The sequence below is a fragment of the Barbatula barbatula genome, assembly GCF_947034865.1.
Source record: "Barbatula barbatula genome assembly, chromosome: 11".
NCBI classification, from domain to species: Eukaryota; Metazoa; Chordata; class Actinopteri; order Cypriniformes; family Nemacheilidae; genus Barbatula; species Barbatula barbatula.
In genome coordinates, this window is record NC_136774.1 from 10533971 (window position 1) to 10558651 (window position 24681).

The 24681-nt window shown below is 40.9% G+C and overlaps 1 protein-coding gene across 1 annotated transcript in view; it reads right to left on the reverse strand.

The window, feature by feature from the left end:
* Window positions 1–24681, reverse strand: part of LOC306900209 (transmembrane protein 132C) — a 192374-nt gene that overhangs the window by 72645 nt on the left and 95048 nt on the right. Inside the window, exon 3 of the mRNA XM_079466979.1 lies at window positions 15140–15283. Coding sequence (XP_079323105.1) covers window positions 15140–15283 — 144 coding nt within the window. The remainder of the gene's footprint in view (window positions 1–15139; window positions 15284–24681) is intronic.

The window sequence follows — 24681 nt, forward strand, 5'->3', positions numbered from 1 at the left end:
CAACTTGAAGGCGAGTAATCCATGACACAATTTTTATTTTTGGGGGTAAACTGTTCCTTTAAGGCTGACGTATTCTTACAAAATGCTTTACATTTCATTTCATGAGGTCTTAGTAAGATTAGTAGATACCGGTCAGTTTATAAAGCTATCGCAGACTTCTTTCAGCTTCACACTGCAACAGGCTATTAGAAGGACACAAGGGATGATTCAAATAAAGTATTAACAAGTCTGCAAGCGCAATGAACAGCAAGACCTGCGATTAGACAAGCTGTTCCTTTCTTGTTTACAAGCTTGCAGTAATCACACATGAGGCTTGTAAAGATGCCAGTTTGTTGGAGCTCAGGGTGTGTACCGGCACCTGCAGTAAAGCGCTGGAGTTTATATGTGAGAAACAGCTGCAGACGGCTGGCTGCATCACTTTAGCAAACATCACATTAATACTACGGCTAAAATTAGTTGTGGAGCTCGACTGACCGAGTATTGTGCTTGTGACGGCAGGGTCGAAGGTTAAAATCCTATGCTTTGAACGCATTTTGGATTAAAGCATCTGGCAAAAGCAAAAATGTTAACGCAGTCTGTCATAGCTTAGAAACCGTATGCCTCTCTCTCTCTCATCTACGCAGGTTTGTGTGTCTACTGTATGCGTGTACCTTTATTCTCTCCCGTTTCTTACGCTAATGAATTTCTCCGCAAATTACGAGCGAGTTCATTATACACGCGTAAGGGCTTCTTTGTCAGCTATAAGAGGACACATGTTCAGACACTTTAGATCAAATAAACATTCGTACGGAATATCAGCGTGAACAGGAGGCTACATTTATCACATTTGACTGACTGGGTTTAGAATGAGAAGTCTTTCAAGCCTGTACTGTAGATATCTACTCACAAACACATGCGCTGTACCCGGGAGACCTGCCATAGAAATGAGACATTGATTTGTAATTAGAGGTATTCGGTCATAAAATCTGTTGACTAATTAAAGAAAGTGAACTTAATGACAAACATTTACATATTCTTCCTGCTCCACAAGCGGGCATTCATCACAGTCTGTGTCCACTGAAAGAGAATGAAAAAAATGAAAAACAGCCAGATAGATCAACATTAGAGCTAAAGAACTGTTAACATTTTGTGTGTGCGGCACCGGGAAAGACATTTTTAAGGTCGGGGTGGGCAACCTTAAAGGGACCGTTCACCCAAAAATGAAAATTCTGTTATCATTTATTTATTTGCTTTCATTCGTGTACTGCAAAAGCAAAAATACACTTTTTGTTCAGTTGTTTATTAAAGGTGCTGCGTGTAATTAATAAAGGATCTTTTGACAGAATGGAATATAATATCCATGTCTTCAGAGGCATATAAAGACCTTACATATATATATATATATATAACGATTCTGTTTCTGCCCTCTGACTTTGTTTCGGGGGCGCCATTGGGAGCTTGTCAGGCGTCACCAGATGACGCTGATATGGTTCTGGTCAGTCCTCCTGTGATCCTAGCTGTTGGTCTTCTCAAGTTAAGTCTCGTTTATGTTATGGTTTGTATACCCTTGTGTCTACTTTATGTTACTCTGTTTTGGAAGCACGGCTTTCCGTGTTATTTTCTTATTTGTTTTACTTCAGTAAAGATTGGTGCTGGATAACTCAAGTCTCCTGTCTATTCGACCTTCTGCAATTGTGTTTACTTACCTTTGGAAATAGCTCACCGTGTTATCTCTCACATCGAGTACATCAGAGACCTGGGTTCAACACTCACTTCATGCAACCCGCCACAACATAATGAAGCGTTATGTTTTTATTGCCATAGTATGAGTACATACATAAACCAAGGGTCACCTTACGTGGAATTCACCATGTTGTTTCTACAGTAGCTCTAAACGGACAAACTGCTCTACAGAACGTTTTGTAAATACGTTATCTCTTTAAGCAAAGAAGTGAAACTAATGTGTTATGTACGGTATGTGACAAAGGACACGTTTTTGAACATAGGATTTCTGTTCATTAAAATGCACCAAAAAAGCAATAATACCCAACCAATAAAGAAAAGATGACCTTTCATAGACCACAAAAGAGTTTATGCGCCGTTCATGATTCACGTCGCCGACAATGAACAATCATGATTTAAAAACCCAAATAGACTCTTCACATGGGTATTTAAATCATCAGATATTGACATCTGACCTACCAGTCTAGTCAAATCCAATGCACATTTGCATGCTGCCCTGTTCATAAAAAAACCTAGTTTGTTATACAACGCAAAAACATTCATACATGTTTAAAAAGTTCCTGAGGCCACTGTATATAAATATTTAAATGATGTGTTTCATACCACAAACCAAGTAGCAGAGTTTAAAACAATACAATAACTACCATGAAAAATGAAAAAAGGCTCTGTTAAACAGACAGCTGGCCCACCTTTAACACGACTGTTGACTTTTTACACAACAAAACCATAATAGCTCAATATTTCAAAAGCCAAAATTGTCCACGAGAGCAGCAAGAAACACCCACACACACTAAGAAGCTTTGCACATGCTTTGGTCCATTTCTCCAGTATAACAGAGGAACCTGAAATGCAGCCAAGTTGACGTAAATTATATCTGACAAAGCCGGTACCAAGGGAAGCCTTTTCTAAGCTCCATCTTCCTTCGGTTCTCTCTCTCTCTCTCTCTCTCTCTCTCTCTCTCTCTCTCTCTCTCTCCGAACCACCTGTTGCTCCTTGTGACGGCTTTTCCATTTTCAAGCTTCTGCTTGTCTTGAAGGAGATTGCTTTATCCACAGGTCCCAGATAAAGTAAATTGCCTTTGTCTGTTTTCAAATGGATGGCACGAGAGATCCTGGAGGGATATATGATCAGAAATGGGCACTGAAGGCGCCACACGCGGATATTCGAACGCACGCTTGCACATCTGTGGGCTAATATGCAAACGAGCGCGGGCGCCCCACGCTGGGTCCATTTTAATCAGCGGTTCATTTTGATGCCACAATGATAATATAGCTCACAGCGGGAGGCAGCAAACACACCCACACACACAGGTGTTCAAAACGTCTTTGATTGGAAAAGTGGATCAGTAATGAAAATGAGGTAGAAGTTCTTTGGACATGAATTAAAGTCCTGTGAGAACTATATAGGAAATGGACGTAGCTCTTTCTGTTCTGCAGCCAATTAAGCGTAATGGGAAGAGTCGCTCAGAATGAATCGGCCTTGCTGACAGCCGCGTTTATTTGTCTGCCCTGCCTTAATTAGCATCAAATTCGCTTAAGGAATTATGCAAAGCGGTGCGAAACACACGAAAAATTAGCGCTGAACGCAATTTGCTCGCTGCAATTACCCATCCTGCCGACCTGTTGTGAGTGCTGGGTGGTGGAAAATGCAGCAGACCGCCGCAATCTGGCATGTTTTTCTGGGGTTGTACATGGTTCCCTCACTGCGCTCCAGGCACCTGAATCAGCTCTTTAACATTCTGAAAGTGCGCACGACTGCACGCTGCGTCTGGATATGTGCCCAGTTACGCTTCTCTTCATCATTTTATAATCATTTGATGATTTACCGCTTCTATGATTATTACAAATGTATAACAATGTCCTTTCTAAATGTCAATAGTAATAGCACTACACTGATTGCAACAGGCAAATTCTTTTATTCATAGGTTAAAATATTTGGTTTTTAACAGACAGGGATTAGTTAAACCAGGACTAGGTCGTAGCTAACTATTTCTTGTTCTAACATGGTTGACAAAAAAATGCTTTTAAAATATAAAGATTCCCATGTATTGTCATATTCTAAATTGAAATTAGTTTTCCTCACAAGAGGAAATAATGAAATAAAAAGAATTAAAAATGAATTTAAAATGAATAACTACTGAAAATAAAATGTCAATTAAATGTAAAAATAAAATAGCTTAAACCTAACATATATTATTTTATTAAAAAGTATTGTATTTTATAATTAAATAAAAAAAACAATTAAAAAAACTAAATTATAAAAAGCATTAGTTATAATAAAATAAGGCAAATCTAATTTTATATATTATACGACAGTACATCGGCTCCGCCTTATTTTTTTAATACAGATCGTATGAGGTCTCTTTGAACATAAATAACAGAACTTAATCCCCAATGGAAAAAAGCTTGACTCTTTGCTCTAAGGCCGACATATGGTTTGTTTGAGACGGGCATGCCTGTGTTCTCCTTTCTATCGACTGTAATGCAATGTGATTGGTCTAATCATCCCCTACGGCGATGTTCGCCCGATGAACGGTGGCCCTGAAATAGAACGGCATGCTATAGTCTCAGGTCTGTGTCTTTCGACCGACCGCTGTGAATTATCCGAACATTACGACACTAATAACCGTGGCGAGCTAATGGAGACGGATGAAGAAGCAGAGTGAGCTGATGAAAATAGTTTGGTTTAACGGTTCGAGCTTTAACGACACGAGACGTCTCCATCCCCAGTTATTCATTTGTCTCGGGGACACGAAGTACAAAAGTTGACCTGATATTCTATGCACCAATGATGTTTCTTTGAGCAAAGATGGATATTATATGCTCCATTATCAGGTAAATGCTTTAAATGACACATACATGTCTCAAGAATCCGGGGCTCTTCTCGTGGAGACTGAAAAAGCCACAGGTATGAAAGGTAAAGTATGCTACAGTAAGCACACCTTTTTTCTTGCTTCAGTTTTTCAATCAGACAGGATCGTTTTTGATATGATAACATTGCACTATATTGAGCCTTTTCCCTAAGAAGCTTTAACGTGAAGTGTTTGAAAACATCACAAAGCTTGATCGCTGGAGAAAACAGTGCGTTTTTAATACAGTAAAACTGGGGCTGGAAAGTCTCATTGTAAAGCATGTGGAGTCAGCACTTGTCTCAAGGTGGTTTGGGGATTATTAAGACAAATCTTGTCCATTAGAACAGTTATTTTATCATGTACAGGGTGAAACTGTCGGATTGATTCATGGGCTGCACCATATAGAGAAGGCACACAGGACCTCTTATTGTTTACTAAACAAATTAAAGTGATAATTCACCCCAAAATGAAAAATCTGCCATTATTTACACACCCTCTTGTCATTTCAAACCTGTATGACTGTCTTCTGCAGAACACAAAGAAGATATTTTGAAGAATGTTGGTAACTAAACCACAGTGGTACCCATTGACCTGCTTTTGTGTGAATACAACATAAGCGAATGGGTACCACCGTTGTTCGGTTCCCAGCATTCCCTCAACATATCTTCTTTGTGTTTTGCGGAAGAAAGTCATACAGGATAAAAATGACGTAATTCAAATTTTATTGTTGGGGTCAACCGTCACTTTTACACAGTGGTTTGGTTTTAACAGAACGTATCTGAAATGATCTGCCTACCTTGACTTAGACATTTTGCTGCATGAAACAGGAAGATTTGTGCGTAAATGGAAGATTATTGGCAGGTGAACATCTATGAGACTTTCACAAGAGAGGTGCTTAATATTCAAGGCACTGTATCTATACACATTGAAACAGCAGCTATAAAATGTCCCTGGTATTTGACAGATATTGTAATGGGTGTCAAGAGAAATCACACCTGTCTGTGTGACAGCTCTTAGCCTTTGAAAATAAGAATTAGGGAAGCCTCAGACTTTTTAGACAATTAAACAACTTTTAAATGAGAGGGGTTTCTGATTGACTGTCATTTGGCAGGGTTTGCTGATGCCTATGGAAGGGGAGGATTCGGAGGGTATAGAAAGGCAGGGTGATCCAAGGTTATTTTAGTTTCCTAAAATTAAAACTTTGAAAACGCTTCGGTTTAAAATCACATAAAATATTGACCAAAAAATTATTGGAAAACTTAATGAAAAAATTTAATGTTGCCTTAAACATTAACCGAGATATGAATCTTTAACATAAAACCACAAACAAGCAAATCATAAGATGACAACAGCATATACCAAAATTGCTAAAACATTAACTAAAGGTAAAGCTAATTGAGTATATTAAATCAAACTATATAAAACTAAAATCAAAACTATAATAACTGTGGGGTGATCTCATTTAATGGTTAAGTCTGGGCAAAATGCATTAGTCACTAAATAAGAAAACAGATTGATATGAGAAATCCCTGCTGAAGAAGAGACCGAAACTGGTTTAGTGGTTTTATCTGGTTCATATAAACTTCCAGCCTGTCCAAGCAGGTTTAGCTGGTTTTCCAGTCTGGTCAAGATGATATTTAGCTGATTTAGCTGGTCTCCCAACACTGGGTGTGAAAGTGCTCAAAGACATTTTAAAACCAGACATCTAAACCAGTCCTAGTATTCAGAAGTTGTTTAAACCTTAGTCTCAGCCGCAGATGTCAGACTGTTGGCTGAACGTCTGATGCATAAGGCACAGTTTTTTGGAAACACTTCAACGCCGTTCAAAGTCGTCATCTGATTGGGTGAATTTGACAGGATTTCCTGTCCACACATGACGCTTTCTTTAACGGTCCGCCCGGAAACAACACAAATCCGCCTGAAGAAGCTGTCGTGTTTACATATTCACTTCAGGTCTGCATCTTAAACTTCGCCGTTGTCATGGCGATCAGAGTAAGATCAGATCTCACTCTTCAGTCATCGGTTTCATTTTGAGCGCTGACAAACATGTACAAACATTTGCTAAACACCCTTCTGCCAACACCCTAACACTACACAAACGTGGGAACAAAATACAACAAACAGAAACTTTACACCTGAAGCGACATACAGTACAAAAGATAAAACATCTTCTAGACTTAATTATGTGTGGAAACAAACAGGAAGTGCTTCTGAAAAATAAGCTCTGCCCAGGCATGCAGGGGTCCGGATGTTTGCGAGGTGCCCGTGGCAGTTCTCTTTTAGCAATAAAAGTGAAGCCTGAACTCTTGTTCGAAACTCAATATTGCTCTGACCTTCTTCGCACAAACAAAACCTGCCAGTGTGACAGGCAGGCCGAACAAAGTAACACCGCACACAACATCCCATACAGCGGCCAAAACCTGCTGACTACACACACACAAACACAAATTCGACTCCTCTGCTTCCTCATGTCACTCTTTCTTATTGACTGCATGTGATGCCTCCCTCCCACCCCCTCTCTGACAGTAGCTCCTATTCTCCTGTAACACCTTTCATAAATGGCAGGTGAAAGGTGCCCACCGAAGGTAATAGCACGCCTAATCAAATTTCCCCCGCCGAGAAAAGAACGAGAGAATGTAATAAAGGAACAGAGGTGGGAAACAGAGCAGATCGACCTGCCCCGCTGTCCATCCGCACAAAGACGTTGTCCCTCTATCACAGATGAAGGCAAAGTAAAAATGGAAGAGAATATTGAAGAAAGCACAAACTGGATGACAGGTCCCGCATGCTGATAGAAACCGATCCAGCGCTGGAGTAATGAGACTAGAAAAATGAGAATAGTACAATAGATATCTATAAAATATTAAGGGCGATGAGAATCGAGCTAGAGGAATATGCATCATACACAGTAATATCACAAAGCCTTTTTTTTGCATACCTGAGAAGTGTCTACGCCAGCTGGAGAGATTAGTTTCGGTCGATCCCGAAAGACCTAGATTAAAGCTAACATGCTTTTATTTAGTCCTAAACTCCAGGTTTTAGATCAATGCCAGACTGGATTAAGCAGAAATTTGTCATGTGACATGGCTAGGGAATCCCCTTTACCGAGACAGCGGAGTAACTCCATTAATATTCCATATAATATTAAGTTAAACGAAGGCAACCTATTATTTCTGCTTTAGATTTATTAGAGCGATGAACTGACACATGGGGGTTTACACAATTTGTCCTTAACTGAACACATCTCTGTGTCTAGTTAAGGAAAACACGTTCTGTGTTACTTTTAACTCGACCATGTGTTGTCCCTTTCGTCCCTTGTGTGACACAAAATGACTAGCTGTGTTCAAAACATATTAGGGTAACGTTCCATAACAATAATAAATCCTTTAAAATCAAAATTGTACAAAAAATGTTACCATATGATTATTATATTGATTATTTCATTATTCATGTCTTTCCACCCAGACCCTCAAATTCTTTATTCACGTGAAATCAAATGTGAATTATGAAGTATTTTGGAAACGTAAACGCGGACTGGGGAGTCAGGTCCCAACATAACATTAAAGTTGAAGAAACTAATCACAGATTTGAAGCAAATGACTTAACCAGGCATACAGTACCACACTCTGACATGGTGACAATCCACTGGACAGGGATATTTCACAAAAACAATGTAATGCTGTATTAACCTATAAAATTGAATTCCCATTTTGTGCCTGTGGTTAAATTCAGCCATATACTGTAATTCAACCTTTGAAGAGCCAAAAGCAACGAGCAGATGAGTCTAAAAAACTGCTTTGAGATCTATTTATATCACTGGCTTTGCTTTAGCTCGGGCCACAGATCCCCCCATAACTCAAGCAGAAAGAATTCAACATTCATACAGTGGTTTCATGATCGTTCTTACGGTGCTTTCATGATCGGTCTTAAGGGACTCTGAAGTTCTTATAAAAGTGTAGTTGTGGGAATGCATTGATACAGCTGTCCAAACATATAAAAACAAAGCAGAAAAGCTGTCTTATTAATGTTTTAGTTTGCCGTTTGCTCGAAATCTCAGCACACTCATAAATTCAAAGGTGGCATTACACTCTCGCCCAGGTGGACTTCAATTCAGATTACAGGAGGTCAATTGGATCACATGGAATAACATCGCTGTTAACATCTCGTAGTAGCATTCATCTCAAGCGCATCTCACGTGATGGGATTTCGGGAGGAGGGTATCTGATGTTTATACTGCACAACATGTACATGCTACATGTATAATTCAGTTAGTGTTAAAAATAAAGTTTTAATTGTAAATACAGACAGGGTGCATGATAAAACGCAAGAGGCCTGTTTACCAGCGTGTTAGATTTTCGAGCTCGTGACAGCGCTGGGCTTAATCTTTCAAGTTTACAGATCTTCACCAAACCGCATTTAATGCGTAAAATTACACCTGTCAATGCGGAGGCCAGTTCATTAACGCCGTTTCCAGATATGTGAAGAAATGCGATTATGAGCATGATGACACACAAAGACCGTAAATCCGCACTTAATTACGACCGCTGTGGTTTTTTTTCCTTTTACATCCATCAACACAGTTTCCTGTTTGCCAGATTAATTTGAGCATGCAAATAAGATTGAGAAATGGACGGAACAAGGCCCAGTTGAATCACTGATTTAATATTCCTGTTGTAATAGGATGGGAAATGAAGATATGCTGTTAACTCTTTGCTATAAGGCAAGATTAAAATGGGAAGACAGGCTAGTGTGAAAGTTGAATCTGTGGTATACCCTGACGCTGAACAATGTTAAAAGGGTCTTATCTAAGTTTAAACATCCAGTGGATATAATTCTGCTTCAAAAACAACTTCAAAGTATCTTGACCACACTCTTAAATCCATCGCATGGTATTTAAATCTTTCTATTAATATCTCTCTTGATGTCCAAGACTTGTTACTAATCCCAATATTACATTTTGAAAGTCAGAGAAAATCTTAAAAAGTCTTAAAAATACTTAAAAACACACACTATACCTACTGAACAGATGCTTCACAACGTATTTGGCCCATTAAAGGTATACTTTTTAGAGAAATGTCTCCGTGGTTTGTGTTTTGTGTCCATACAAAGTAAGTCAATTGGGACCAATGTTGTGTGGTTATTTGTCAACGTACTTCAAAATATATTTTGTGTTCTCAAGAAAGAAAGTCAATGACATGAATGGATGACATGAGGATGAGTAAATAAAGGAATTTTCTTTTTTAGATTAACTTTAGTTTTAAAAGTGTACAAACGGCGTTGTAATACATGCTGTGCAATGCATGTAATGACGCTGGATTTAAGTTCACTAACTTTCACATATTGTTGTGAAGTGATTTTGTTAAAGGGAACCCGGTGTATAGAGAGATGCATGGCTTAATGTGTTGTAATAGCCGTACGCTACTAGCATTTGTTGTTAGAAACACATCTGTTACGGAATGGACAAGGAGAACCCAAGTGCAGGCAGCGAAACGGGATGAAGGGGTTAACAAGACTTTAATGACTAACAAAACACAAAACAAAGGCCCACAATGGGGTAAAAGAACATACGAGAACTGAAGGAGGACTTAACTAAAACAGACTAGCGCTAACACTCACAAAGACTAACTACTACAAAACACTAAGACTAGATTTGACTGACTAAACTAAAGCAGGTTTCATGTACAAGACAACAAGAATGGCATACAAGTACAACGAACGAGCACAAGACAATAGACAAGAGGGCATTAAATAGGGGAACAAACACAGGATAATTACTAAGGGGCAGGTGATGGTAATGGAACACTAATGGGAAGGCTAACGAGACAAAAGGCGGGAAACACTGACGAGACACGAGAAAGCACATGGCATGTCAGAATCAAAACAAAGCCATGTCTTTCTCACACAAAACCTAAGGCTATGCCATGACTCCGCTGCAAGACCAAGAATAAACATGACATGATAGCGGAATCATGACATAAGCCCCCCCTTAAATGAACACCTCCAGGTGTTCATCAAGGGGTAGACTGACAAGACAGGGCAGACTGGGACAACGACAAGACAAGGCAAAACATGGAAAACAAGATTAACGGCAGACAAGCATAAATTACAAAGGGGTTGGGGTGACATAATAAAAATAACAAACAAGGGAGGGGGGGAGGGGGAACAACTGAGTTCATGGGGGGAACAAAAGAGTCCATGGGAGGAAGTCCAAAGGGTGTGGGACATGGGGGAACAGTTCTTGTCCCTGGCGCTCGGAAGCGCGGAGTCCCAGGGGACTTAGGGGACACCCTGGGGGGCGGCGCTCGAGAGCGCGAAGTCCCAGGGGCTCTAGGAGTCCCCGGCTGAGGGGCAGGAATTGACGCCGGCTGGAAGGCCGGCAGGGCAGGACTTGACGCCGGCTGGGCAGGACTTGACGCCGGCAGGAAGGCCGGCAGGGCAGGACTTGACGCCGGCAGGAAGGCCGGCAGGGCAGGACTTGACGCCGGCAGGAAGGCCGGCAGGGCAGGACTTGACGCCGGCAGGAAGGCCGGCAGGGCAGGACTTGACGCCGGCTGGAAGGCCGGCAGGGCAGGACTTGACGCCGGCTGGAAGGCCGGCAGGGCAGGACTTGACGCCGGCTGGAAGGCCGGCAGGGCAGGACTTGACGCCGGCTGGAAGGCCGGCAGGGCAGGACTTGACGCCGGCTGGAAGGCCGGCAGGGCAGGACTTGACCTTGGGGTGGGTGGACTTGACGGGACCACCGGACTTGACGGGACCACCGGACTTGACGGGACCACCGGACTTGACGGGACCACCGGACTTGACGGGACCACCGGACTTGACGGGACCACCGGACTTGACGGGACCACCGGACTTGACGGGACCACCGGACTTGACGGGACCACCGGACTTGACGGGACCACCGGACTTGACGGGACCACCGGACTTGACGGGACCACCGGACTTGACGGGACCACCGGACTTGACGGGACCACCGGACTTGACGGGACCACCGGACTTGACGGGACCACCGGACTTGACGGGACCACCGGACTTGACGGGACCACCGGACTTGACGGGACCACCGGACTTGACGGGACCACCGGACTTGACGGGACCACCGGACTTGACGGGACCACCGGACTTGACGGGACCACCGGACTTGACGGGACCACCGGACTTGTCGTCTGGGCAGGATTGGACTGGGCACTGTACACGGGCTGCAGCGCCATCTGGGCTTGCTTCCGTGCCCTCATCTTTTGCCTCTTCCTTCTCAAACGGGCCACCCGTCCGGTGGTTGGCTGAAGGAAGGAGACGAAGGGCAGGTCTGGCTCCGGATTGGAGGCCTCCGAAGAGGACCCCCAGGATTCACGCCTTCCCCGTTTGCCACCCAGGCTGACTACGGGTGGGGAGGCTGAAGGTGGTGGAGCAGAGGGTGTGGGGATGCCCAGAACCCCAACCTGCAGGCCACGACCCGAGGAGTCAGCGGACATCGTCCCCGAATCTCCCCCTACCCACTCGCCGCGGATGCAGCCAGGCGGAACATGAGCCGCGGAGCTCGAGCCGGGCGGAGCTGAGTCCCCCGGGGCGGCGACAGTCAGGACGCAATCCTCCGGGACGCTAGCCAATGGGGCGGGTAGCCCGACTGGCACTCTGGCCTCGTCCCGGTTGATCACGAACCTGACCATATCGTCGAATCCCAGGGGCTTAAGCATCCTCTTCTCCGATGGCGTGAGACGGTTGGTGAGGCAGCCATCAAAGATCACCTTTAATTCTGCATCACCGAACTCCGTATCCCTCGCCACCGAAGAAAATGCCCTGGCGAACTCCCGCGTCCCATGATCCCCCTGACGGAACCCAAACAGCAAGTGGGCAAGGCGAGATCGCAGGAACGATGCTGAGCTGTCCATGCTGCTGCTGCCTACTGGGTTCAGTTCTGGCTCGTTCGTTCTGTTACGGAATGGACAAGGAGAACCCAAGTGCAGGCAGCGAAACGGGATGAAGGGGTTAACAAGACTTTAATGACTAACAAAACACAAAACAAAGGCCCACAATGGGGTAAAAGAACATACGAGAACTGAAGGAGGACTTAACTAAAACAGACTAGCGCTAACACTCACAAAGACTAACTACTACAAAACACTAAGACTAGATTTGACTGACTAAACTAAAGCAGGTTTCATGTACAAGACAACAAGAATGGCATACAAGTACAACGAACGAGCACAAGACAATAGACAAGAGGGCATTAAATAGGGGAACAAACACAGGATAATTACTAAGGGGCAGGTGATGGTAATGGAACACTAATGGGAAGGCTAACGAGACAAAGGGCGGGAAACACTGACGAGACACGAGAAAGCACATGGCATGTCAGAATCAAAACAAAGCCATGTCTTTCTCACACAAAACCTAAGGCTATGCCATGACTCCGCTGCAAGACCAAGAATAAACATGACATGATAGCGGAATCATGACACACATCAAATATATATATATAATGCTAAAAATAAGAAAGAAAATAAAGATGCTATTTGGTGTATTTTCATACATTTTAATATTGTTTGTCAGAAACAATTCAAACATGCATATTAATAACCAAAATCATTTCGAATTTATTATATACTTTGCATTGTCTTTTATACAATGCATTTCATTCAGATTTCGACTTTTTGGCCTAACATTATTGTCTTCTCTCCCCCGGTCATTAGCTGACTGGGGAAAATGTTCACCTGTGCTCAAATACAGAATAAATAACCAAACCGCAATCATCTTATTATTGTGTTTATCAGTACATTATCATAATGTATAAAGTATACGATTATGGTGGATGCTGATGTCTTAAATAATCTCAAATGTTTTAAAGGTGGTAGTTTAAAGCAATGATTTAATGCACGCTTTGAACCTTGAACAGACGCTTACTGATACTGAACATGTTCTTCTTTTATGGCAGGCAGGCTGGCTTGTATCAAGAGGACCTACTGTCCCTGTGTGTTTATATACACTCACCTAAAGAATTATCTGGAAAACTTTACTAATACTGTGTTTGACCCCCTTTCGCCTTCAGAACTGCCTTAACTCTACGTGGCATTGATTCAACAAGGTGCTGAAAGCATTCTTTAGAAATGTTGGCCCATATTGATAGGATAGCATCTTCCAGTTGATGGAGATTTGTGGGATGCACATCCAGGGCACGAAGCTCCGGTTCCACCACATCCCAAAGATGCTCTATTGGTTGAGATCTGGTGACTGTGGGGGCCATTTTAGTACAGTGAACTCATTGTCATGTTCAAGAAACCAATTTGAAATGATTCGAGCTTTGTGACATGGTGCATTATCCTGCTGGAAGTAGCCATCAGAGGATTGTTACATGGTGGTCATAAAGGGATGGACATGGTCAGAAACAAGGCTCAGGTAGGCCGTGGCATTTAAACGATGCCCAATTGGCACTAAGGGGCCTAAAGTGTGCCAAGTAAACATCCCCCACACCATTACACCACCACCACCAGCCTGCACAGTGGTAACAAGCCATGATGGATCCATGTTCTCATTCTGTTTACGCCAAATTCTGACTCTACCATCTGAATGTCTCAACCGAAATCGAGACTCATCAGACCAGGCAACATTTTTCCAGTCTTCAACTGTCCAATTTTGGTGAGCTCGTGCATATTGTAGCTTCTTTTTCCTATTTGTAGTGGAGATGAGTGGTACCCGGTGGGGTCTTCCGCTGTTGTAGCCCATCCGCCTCAAGGTTGTGCGTGTTGTGGCTTCACAAATGCTTTGCTGCATACCTCGGTTGTAACGAGTGGATGTTTCAGTCAAAGTTGCTCTTTTATCAGCTTGAATCAGTCGGCCCATTCTCCTCTGACCTCTAGCATCAACAAGGCATTTTCACCCACATGACTGCTGCATACTGGATGTTTTTCCCTTTTCACACCAATCTTTGAAAACCCTAGAAATGGTTGTGCCTGAAAATCCCAGTAACTGAGCAGATTGTAAAATACTCAGACCGGCCCGTCTGGCACCAACAACCATGCCACGCTCCAAATTGCTTAAATCACCTTTCTTTCCCATTCTGACATTCAGTTTGGAGTTCCTTGAGATTGTCTTGACCAGGACCACAACCCCTTAATGCATTGAAGCAACTGCCATGTGATTGGTTGATTAGATAATAGCATTAATGAGAAATTAACAGGTGTTCCTAATAATCCTTTAGGTGAGTGTATCTGTGTCATATTTTACTGTTATATATGGAAAACGTGTGTGCCTATTAAGTCAATACCATTGATCATATATTAAGCCATAATTCGCTCTATACCCAAGGATGTCACTTTAAATTATATTTTGCTATGTAATGCAAAACCGCCCATACATTTTTAGTATTACAATTGTTTTACATTTTGTTTACATGTCACATTCACATAAATAAAAAGAAAGACTTTAAAATGAGGCGATCTCATTTCATTCTGACTTGCTATTTGACAACTTGAGACAGCAACATACGAGGCACTCGAATATTTCATACACCAATGCATAAGTGAATATGTCAGGCCTGCCTTCAGATGACAGAGCTGACAGTGAACTGACCTCAGTCCATAGCTTGACTCCTTCCGGCGACAGTGCAGGGTCACAACCCTATGTCCTTCTGACCTCACATCTTGACTTACCATCCATAGTGTGGGGTTACTGGGTCGGGCACCGAGGAATGCCACGCCATCTTTTAACTTCACCCTGCAATGAGAAAACAGACAGATAGCAAAAAATGAGAGTCGGAAAACTTTTGAAAAGGCTTTACTGGACTTTCTATATCACACACTCGATGAAGAGAAAGTAATAAGACCCTGCATCTGTGGAACTTAAAGTACAATTACACGTGTCATGTCATGTTATTTTACACTTGGCTTGTAAATTTGCAATCCACTTGTGTAATTTCACAGTTTAAAAATATGTGAAAATTCTGTAATTGTTTTTTTACAGTGTCAATTTCTGTGACATCACCTATTAAAAGAAAAATCTATTTTGTTGTCAACATTGGGGAGGAAATAACATCTTCCTCTTATATATTTCTCCTGAGTAAAAGAGACAAAAATCTCACAAAAAGTCACCACCCGGAAAGTACTATGATCTGGGGTGGCTGCAGTTGGTCAGGTCTAGGTTCAACAATGTTGTGTGCCTAAAGAAGTAGGTCAGCTGACTACCTGAATATACTGAATGATGTTATTCCATCAATGGATTTTTTCTTCCCTGATGACACAGCATATTCCAATGTGGTCCAAATGCCAGGATTCATTGGGCTTAAATTGTGAAAGAGTTGTTCAGGGAGAATGAGAAATCATTTTCACACAAGGATTGGCCACCACAGAGTCCAGACCTTAACCCCCATTTACAATCTTTTGGATGTGCTGAAGAAGACTTCTCCCATCATCATTACAAGATCTTGGTGAAAAATGAAATGCAACTCTGGACGGGAATAGATGTTGGCACATTGCATAAGCTTAATGAAACGATGTCATAGCGAATGCGAACTGTAATCAAAGCTAAAGGCGGTGCAACTAAATATTTGAGTGTGTGACTTTTTTTGGACAGGTAATGTACCAATTAATATTTCTTATCAAAGTTACCAAAATCGCATAACCGTATGTGATCTGATGTGGCTACAAACACACACGCACTAAACAAGTACATTTTGCCAAGATATTTTCAGAGATGATAGACAAGAGGTTAAAGAATAATATTTGAATGAAAAAACTTTTTTGAACAAAAAATGTACTTTTGATATTTCTGAAAATGTCCCACCGTGACATCTGACGGGTTTTCCCAGATCGCATCAGAGAACCACTGTATTAAATTAAACAACACTTTTGCTCAAAGTACCAACAAAAAACCTAACTGAAAGCAGATTGGAGTCTGATACACACACACAAGTGTTTTAAACCTTCTACCCATTATCAGAGGACAACCCAAGCAACCGCCCACATCTGCCGCCACTCAAAGTTAAGCCAGAGAAGAGACAAGCAAACAAACAGTAAAAAAAACAACTGTATCAGGTAGGGCGACACGCTCATTTCATTTTAATAAGCACTTCTGATATCAGAGCATTTCACTGGTTAATTTCCAGCGACTCCGAATGTGCATGAGGGCTGTTACAACATACCACTTTTAAACCCCAGTTCAGCCCTCTCTGTGCCCATTACCCTCAATTCCCCATCGACAAAGCATTTACTCATGCCAGCAGATTAACATAACAATGCACTACTTGAATGTCAACTCCACGGACCCCTCTCCACAAGACCTATCTCTTTCTGCTATCAATCTGACCATTACACTAAATACAAGCTTTATGTGGGGATGAATGAGTCCTGCAACTGTTTAAGTACATTAGTCTCTCTTTCCTCTATAGCCTAAACTTGACCTACAGGATAATAATTCACATTTCTATTGAGCATCCCATTTAACCAGGTACCTGCTTAAAATCCATTATAGGCTTTCATTTCTGCTAACTCGAGAGCTCTTAGGACTGAGTAGAGCCCAGCCGCTGGTTTCATACCCTCTACGTATGTCCTAGATAATCCACTCACATCTATACAGAGCTAAAATACACAGCACTATAAATACCTAACATTGCTACAACAAGATGCTTTCATGTTTGACAAAACAGATTTTAGACTAGACGGCAAAGTTGATTCCAAGCAAAGGTTAAAGGCACAATACCGTTTTTTTCCATTTAGTACTTAGACTGGGGGCCCGCCACAGTTTGAAAAAACTATTTTTACCGTTTTCATAATAACAATCTCTGACATTGTTTTGCACCACTGTTACTGGATCTGTAAAGCATGAATCTTTCAGACCCCCCCCATTGCGTGCACAAATAGTTTCCAGAATAGTTTCTCTCGCATCTGCTTTGCTCAGTGTGCTACAGAAGTAGCACATTCATGACCAAACCTTGTAAAGAAATGCACCTGTTACTGACTGGATATGAACATAAACATGAATTTCTATTTAGTCTTTCACGACTACAGCTTTGAGCATTCGGTTGTATTAAAATATAGTACGTTCAGAGAGTTAACGGAAGTACGACGTGATGAAGCCGCTGATATGCTAATTAGCATGGAACAGCGCCGCCGCTCCCACCACGCGCATCACGCACTGTGCGTAGGGCACCAAGTGCTGAGGGGGCACCAAAAATAGCCTGATGAATTTTAATCTAATATTATTTCATTAGGCTATAGAAAAATAATTAGGCAGACATATTTTAGCCATGTATATGTAAAAAAACGCCTGACGCAGTTTGACAGATGGTAGCCTAGGCAACTTATTTGGAAATGGCCCCGAAAAGACAGCAGGAGTCAGGATCAGAGAAAAAAAGAAGAAGAAACTGCGAGATGATGCCCTTGCATCACTTGCAGGTAAGTCCATGTTTAATCAAATTTAATTCGGGAAGTGTGCATGATGTGCTGCTACTGATCGTAATGCGCGTCGAACTTGTGTAACGGAGGCCAGCTAGTGAAGACCTATGCAGTGTGTAAACCTCACTACCAATCACTACCAAGAGACGCTTTAGCCACCTCGTTAGAGCGCTCGTCTCCCATTCGGACTGACGTCGGTTCGAAGCCTGGGGCGAGTAACTTTAATTTCGGTGCAGCTTGCAATCTGAATTGAGATTTTACTGTTAAACATTGATAGTTTTTTGTTTTACTATTCTGTTTACTGAAGATAAGTTTGCACCTTTAAGGGGGGGGCATCATAATGGAATTATGCTTAGGGCACCAAAATGGCTAGCAGTGGCCCTGGGTGGGAAACACTGCAATGTGTACGGTTTTTCATTATTTTGTTTAGCCCTGTATCACTTATACTATGCTAAATGTTTCTAAGAATGAATCCAAAGAGATTGACAATTTGCAAGAAATATGTAACTTAACTCCTTGTTGTGTAAAGAAGCGCACCTGTCAACAGCGCATTAACTTAATAGGTCATTTATATGAGACTGTTTTTTAACTAAAAAATAAAAATAAAATTTGTTTGACTGTTCATTTACACAAAAATTTCATTTTGGGGGACTGAAAACGCAATCGTTTGAAAACGTGTCTCAAAGTTTTCGAAAAATCTCCATTCTCTGAGATGATATTTTCCCAAAACAATGACCGCGTTCAGTCTGTAAGCATGCGCAAGTATTACCAAAACAATAATGGCGGCCTTCATGCGGCATGTTTGTGCTGCCTGACATACTTACTATCCTTTCTCCAGCAAAAAAGTTGATTTACTGCACCCCTAAGAACAGCGGAGACACACAATAGTATTGATAGACACAAACTATAAACGCACACCTCAACAACGTTTATTAAAATCTATTTTAGCTTAAAACAAGGTATGCGTATGTGTGCAGGCACTTAGTGTTTCTTTACAGCGCAACATCACCATCCACCCACAAAGGTCATGCATTTTTATTCGTTTTCCCGGAAGTGAAGATCGTTTTGATAATGCTGTCATGTGTACGTGAAACTTTTCAGTAAAGTAAAGGAAAAACTTTTTAATTTTTCATTGTGAAAAAATTCTCTCAAGTCTCGTCGGATTGATTTCCATTGGCAGTACAAATCCCATCATTCCACACCCCTTCACAGCATGAACACGCTACATATTTTTAATCTATTTGTGAAAATTACATATTTTGCCTTCATATCTAAATTTGCATTTATGTATTATGCAGAGCAACTTAACATTAAAGTATCAATATTAGTTTGTGTGTCGCTTTGAATGGAAGCCATGATCTTGCCATTGGTATTGCAATGTTCTACCTAGTTAAGTGAAAGCTGCCGTTAACTATTTGAGAAAGTCTGCTTGTCAGCGTTAAACCAAATATTATGAGATAATATTTCTATTCATCATTGTAATTTATGCAGCCCAGTTCCCAAACTTGGGTCTAAAAACCATATTGTATTTCTAAACAATAATTTCTGCGAATTTGTACTTTTTGGAAATAAGAGATCTAATGTAAGATAAGTTTGGGCAACATAATGTTTGTTTATATTGTTGCCAATGAAACCGTCTGTAGATTTTTTTCTCATTTGTTATTTACTTGTGTTTCTTTGTTTGTGCATAAAATGCTTAAGACAGCAATAAAAAAGCAATCAAGATGTCAAATTCTACCATGACAAGGCCACCAAATAAAATTACATCACATCCTTTATGTAAATTTGCCAGGCAGCTCTAAAAGTTCCCGTGTCTTTGAAACTTTGTTTGGCCTATAGGTTGTGGTAGGCGTATAAAAATAAAACAAAAATTGCAAATCATTAAATGCATTATTTAACAATTATACATTTTAAAAGAGAAACTCTTTCATTATTTGTTTGTTCTTTATTCCTTTAGTTTTCTCTTTATGAGAAGATCTTCAAAGTTTATAACATGATAGCTCCGCATCTGATCTGTGCTCAAAATCCAAATAGACAGTGAATCTTGAAAACGTCATTAAAATTGTTTTATGTTATATAACATTTTATCTATCCCTTAAATATTAAATAACAAATTATTTTTGAAAAATACAATTATATAAACATGTTTTCATTCCATTATTATATCACAGTTCCGCGCTACCTTTTAATGGTGTCCCACACACCTGTTCCCCATTTAGTTTGTTGGGACGTGGTCACCCTACATACACCTGACCTTTTAAATAAAAAAATGGCTCTCAACCGTTTACCCCGTAATCCCATTTACTTGCACTTATTCTGAAATTACAGTCTGAAAGACAAATATACTTGTGATATGAACTGGGAAAACCCAACACATGGTGAAAATGTACATGCTGACATACTCTAAATAACAATTTCCTAGTGTTGAAGTCTGTAAAAATACTGTATAAAATGGTGCTGGGCACACTTTAAGAATGAGAGCTCTGTCAGGAGTGCTAAGAGGACTACACAAGGAGACTAGCCAACATGAGGGACAACAACCAGTAAGTAGTGAAGCAAGTTTTACATTGTTTATCATGTGCATAGTGTCTGAACTTTTTTGATCATGTATGTTTTGCGCTTGCGGTCATTGACACTCCTTCATTCTTCATGGTATGTGGTTTACTTTGATAGGTGAACTTTTCTTGTAGTGTTGAGAGGGAGGTTATGAGTGATTTTTTGCAGCTCGGCGTGTCCTTAAGGATCAGGTATAGCCACTATAAATAGATATTTTTCAGCACTGAACAAGTACATTTTGCAAAGATATTTTCAGAGATGATAGTCAAGAGGTTAAAGAATAATATTTGAATGAAAAAACTATTTTGACCAAAAAATTTACTTTTGATATTCCTGAAAATGTCCCAGCGTGACGGGTCTGACGGGTTTTCCCAGATCGCATCAGAGAACCACTGTTTTAAATTAAACAACTCTTTTGCTCAGAGTACCAACAAAAACCTAACTGAAAGCAGATTGGAGTCTGATACACACACACAAGTGTTTTAAACCTTCTACCCATTATCAGAGGACAACCCAAGCAACCGCCCACATCTGCCGCCACTCACAGTTAAGCCAGAGAAGAGACAAACAAACAAACCGTACACAAAAACAGCTGTATCAGATAATATAATCCAACAGTCTTGCACACACCAAAGAAGTACAAAGGAATAATGCTCTAACTGTAAGAGCGACACTGGAGAAAGAACGGAATTTAGGCCAATTCGGCCAGACACACTAGCGAGTCAGCGGTAATGAAAGAAAAAAGTGGATGTGAGGTTGAATAGATTCTATTCTCTCCACACTCCGACTCGCTCAGGGCCAGCAGAAGTATCACGGGTATCAGGTAACAGGGGTACACACCAGACCACAGGTCGCTAATAGGATGACAAATGGGCGGCAAACAGCCTATCAAAGGCACATTTGGGGGTGGGACCACATTAACATGAGACAGGGGCTTATAATTGACCCAGGAGGGATAACAGATGGAGAGGCACCCGAAACCAGAGAGGTCTAGCTTGGTCACACATCCTTCATTACTTGCCTCCTCTGATCCATGCAGACCGACCCTGATTCCTAATTGGTTTCACCATTGGACGTCAATGTGCGTTTGTTCAAGCACACAGTGGTTCATTACATTTGTTAGCGCTGGTCTGCGAACAGATGTGATCAGATGGAAAATAATGATCTGACAGATGGGACACCAGACCGGCAACCGACCAGCTATTGTACAGTATATTAGAGAGATAGATGGATTATAGTCTTGCATGTCTTGCTATAGTTTGTCTTTCATTTCTAAGATGGGCCATGTCCCTGAATCGGTTGTTGGTCTTGGACCAACAAATAGAGAGTTAAAGGGGTGGCAGATTGTGGTGTCACAGTAGATCAACTCATTATGAGAGTAGCATATTCTCAGCAGAAGCGTTATGCCCCTGTGGCTAAACTAAAGTCTACAGCTGATGCTTTCTGAACACTCTGTAACTCTTTAAAAGACTGACCACAGCTTTTGTGCCATTTTACCAAAGTATTACCAAACCGAACAGACAGTTAAAGAATCCAACAATATAATGAATGTTAAACAGAGTCTAAATAACTGTAAAGCAACTATACAAAGGCTGATAAGCCTTCCATGGGTGATTTGATAATGCTTATTGTACAGTATGTGAATTGTAAACAACAGGATTTGGACAATGTCTGTGTTTGGATCAGAACATTAGGCTTGACTGAACAGCAGTATGAAGGGAAAACGGGAGATTATAGCAAATATTACTGTAGGCTACTGTAGGATTCCCTTTGCTTCCATTTAGCAAAACTCCACTATCACTTTTCATTTAATACTGTAGAGAGATGAATTATGGAACTCAGAGGAGAGAATATGGCTGAATTTACTGTTCTTCAGGGCACCATAATACTTTCCACATTCCACCAGTTGGTAGTTAAGAATTTGTTCCAGATACAATCGCTGTCGATTCTGGTAAAGACTAAATAGTCACAATTACTTAAACACTAAAAGCCATGCCTGGTTATATAACTTTAACTAGACATTTTATCAATCTTTTGCTTACTATAGAGTGCTGCAGGGATGACGGAAGCGAGTTAGCATTTTAGCACTTCCGGTTTCATCTGCCTAAAGTCAATGTCTTTTTAAATGTTTTTTTTTTGGTGAAATGCCTAAAATAATGTTTTTAATTATCAAAACCTTAAAATATTTCACGTTTGATTATATGACATAAAAAAACAATTATAACCCACTCGTGATTTTTAAAAAATGTGTCATTTTTCATGTATCAACTAACAAGTTGCGAAAAGAGTCTACATCCTACTTCCGGGTTTGCCTACAAAAATAAATCATCCCCTTTTAATTTACCTTAACATTTTAATGGCTTCTCAGATCTTGTGGCATCATGAGATAGAATGGTATAAATTTAATTCCCACAAAGAAACCTCAGCAAAAGCAGTAGACCGTCCTGGTTATTCTTGACTACTTTTTCTTTATTATTGAGATTCAAATCAAAATGGTTTTGCCTACTATACACTAGGGGTTTTCAAACTGGGCTCTGGGGACCCCAAGGGGGCCTACAGAATGGTTGAAGGGGTCCCCAGAAAAATGTTAGAAATTAAAAGACAGCAGAAGTTGTACAACTCTATAATGAAGATAATTCCAGTTTAACTTTTTCAAACACTATGTTGTCTTTATAATATCACACTTGGACTACTGTTTGTCTGAAGGTTTAAATGCTTCTTTGGACAGAAAGTGGATATGTATTTTAGAAAGGGGATCCCTTGCGAAAGGTTTAACATATTTAGGGGTCCTTGGCATGAAAAGTTTGAAAACCCATGCACTATAGTATGCAAGTCGGCAATTTCGAAGGCAATGTGTGTATTAAACATGACAATGCGTTTCACTGGAAACCACCACGTTGCGTCAGGTAAGAACAATATGAATCAAATAAGAAAATAATGACACTCACCCACATAAGTGAAGTACACCATAACATGTTCTGATTGCTTTCACAGTTGAAACACTATTAATAAGTCAGTCCAGTGAAGGTTATATAGTGACACCTGTAAGCTCTACTGCACCAGTCTTATTTAGTTTAAATGTATCTTGTTTAATCAAGCGGAAATATGTAATATGTAATAAAACAGTGAAAGGGTAAATTTCAGTAGATCTCAATCCAGCTAAAGGAGAGCTGGCCTTCAGCAGACTCTGGTTCAAACACACCTGAAGCGGCTAATCAAAGTCTTTGGCTTTTTTTGAAGATCTAACAGCACAGGTGTTCTGAATCCAGGGTTGGATTGTGACTCTGTAGTAAGTTAGATCTGCAGGAGCTGAGTTCGGCACCCTGGTTTATTTCAACACACTGCACTTCTATACAGACACTGAAACAAGACATCGAGATCTCAGAGACTTTGGTTTTATATTAACACTCACAGATTCCATAAAATTGGTTTCACCAATACTCTTATATAGGGAGATGGAAGGGTCTGTAATACTAGCTGTATCGCTTGCTCTGGCCGACGTGATCAGAACAGCCCCACTTGTTTTTGTGTTGGAAGCACATGGCCATTGATTGTGCCTTGTGCTCTCCTGTCTTGTGTCTTAGCCCTGCCCTTGTTTCCTTATTCATTATCCCATTATCAGTTCACGCCCTTCACCTGTTGCCTTTTTATGTTTGCTGTCCTGTGCTGGATTGTTTGTCTTTATCCCCTTCTTGTCCTGTTGCCCCTGGGACCCGTTTAAATAAGGAGGTTCAAGCAACACTGAGCTAAAATATGAACTCTGAGTTGATTTACTCAGATAATCGTTATTCTGAGTTTTCTGTTTCAGAACAGCTGATTTCAATGAGTTAAATCCACTCTGAGTAGGCCTAAGTTCACCCTAGGTTACTCGCCAGTCGAATTGGAGGCACTATATATATACATACATATATATATATCTACGATTTTTGTCATGTAGGTGCAAACCTTGTGCAATAAAAAGAACATGGCAGCGGCTGAAAATGAAATATAAAAACATCATTCAGTCCGGTGAGTTTAAATGCTCTTGCTAGTAGGATGCCTGACAGGGAAATGTTTGATATATTTAATAAACTGGCCTTGAAAGTTATGAGGATATGAGAACCGGGAACCTGGCTATAGAAGACAGAAAACTGGCCATGCTTGCCCCTGCTCCAGCTATGCTCCCAA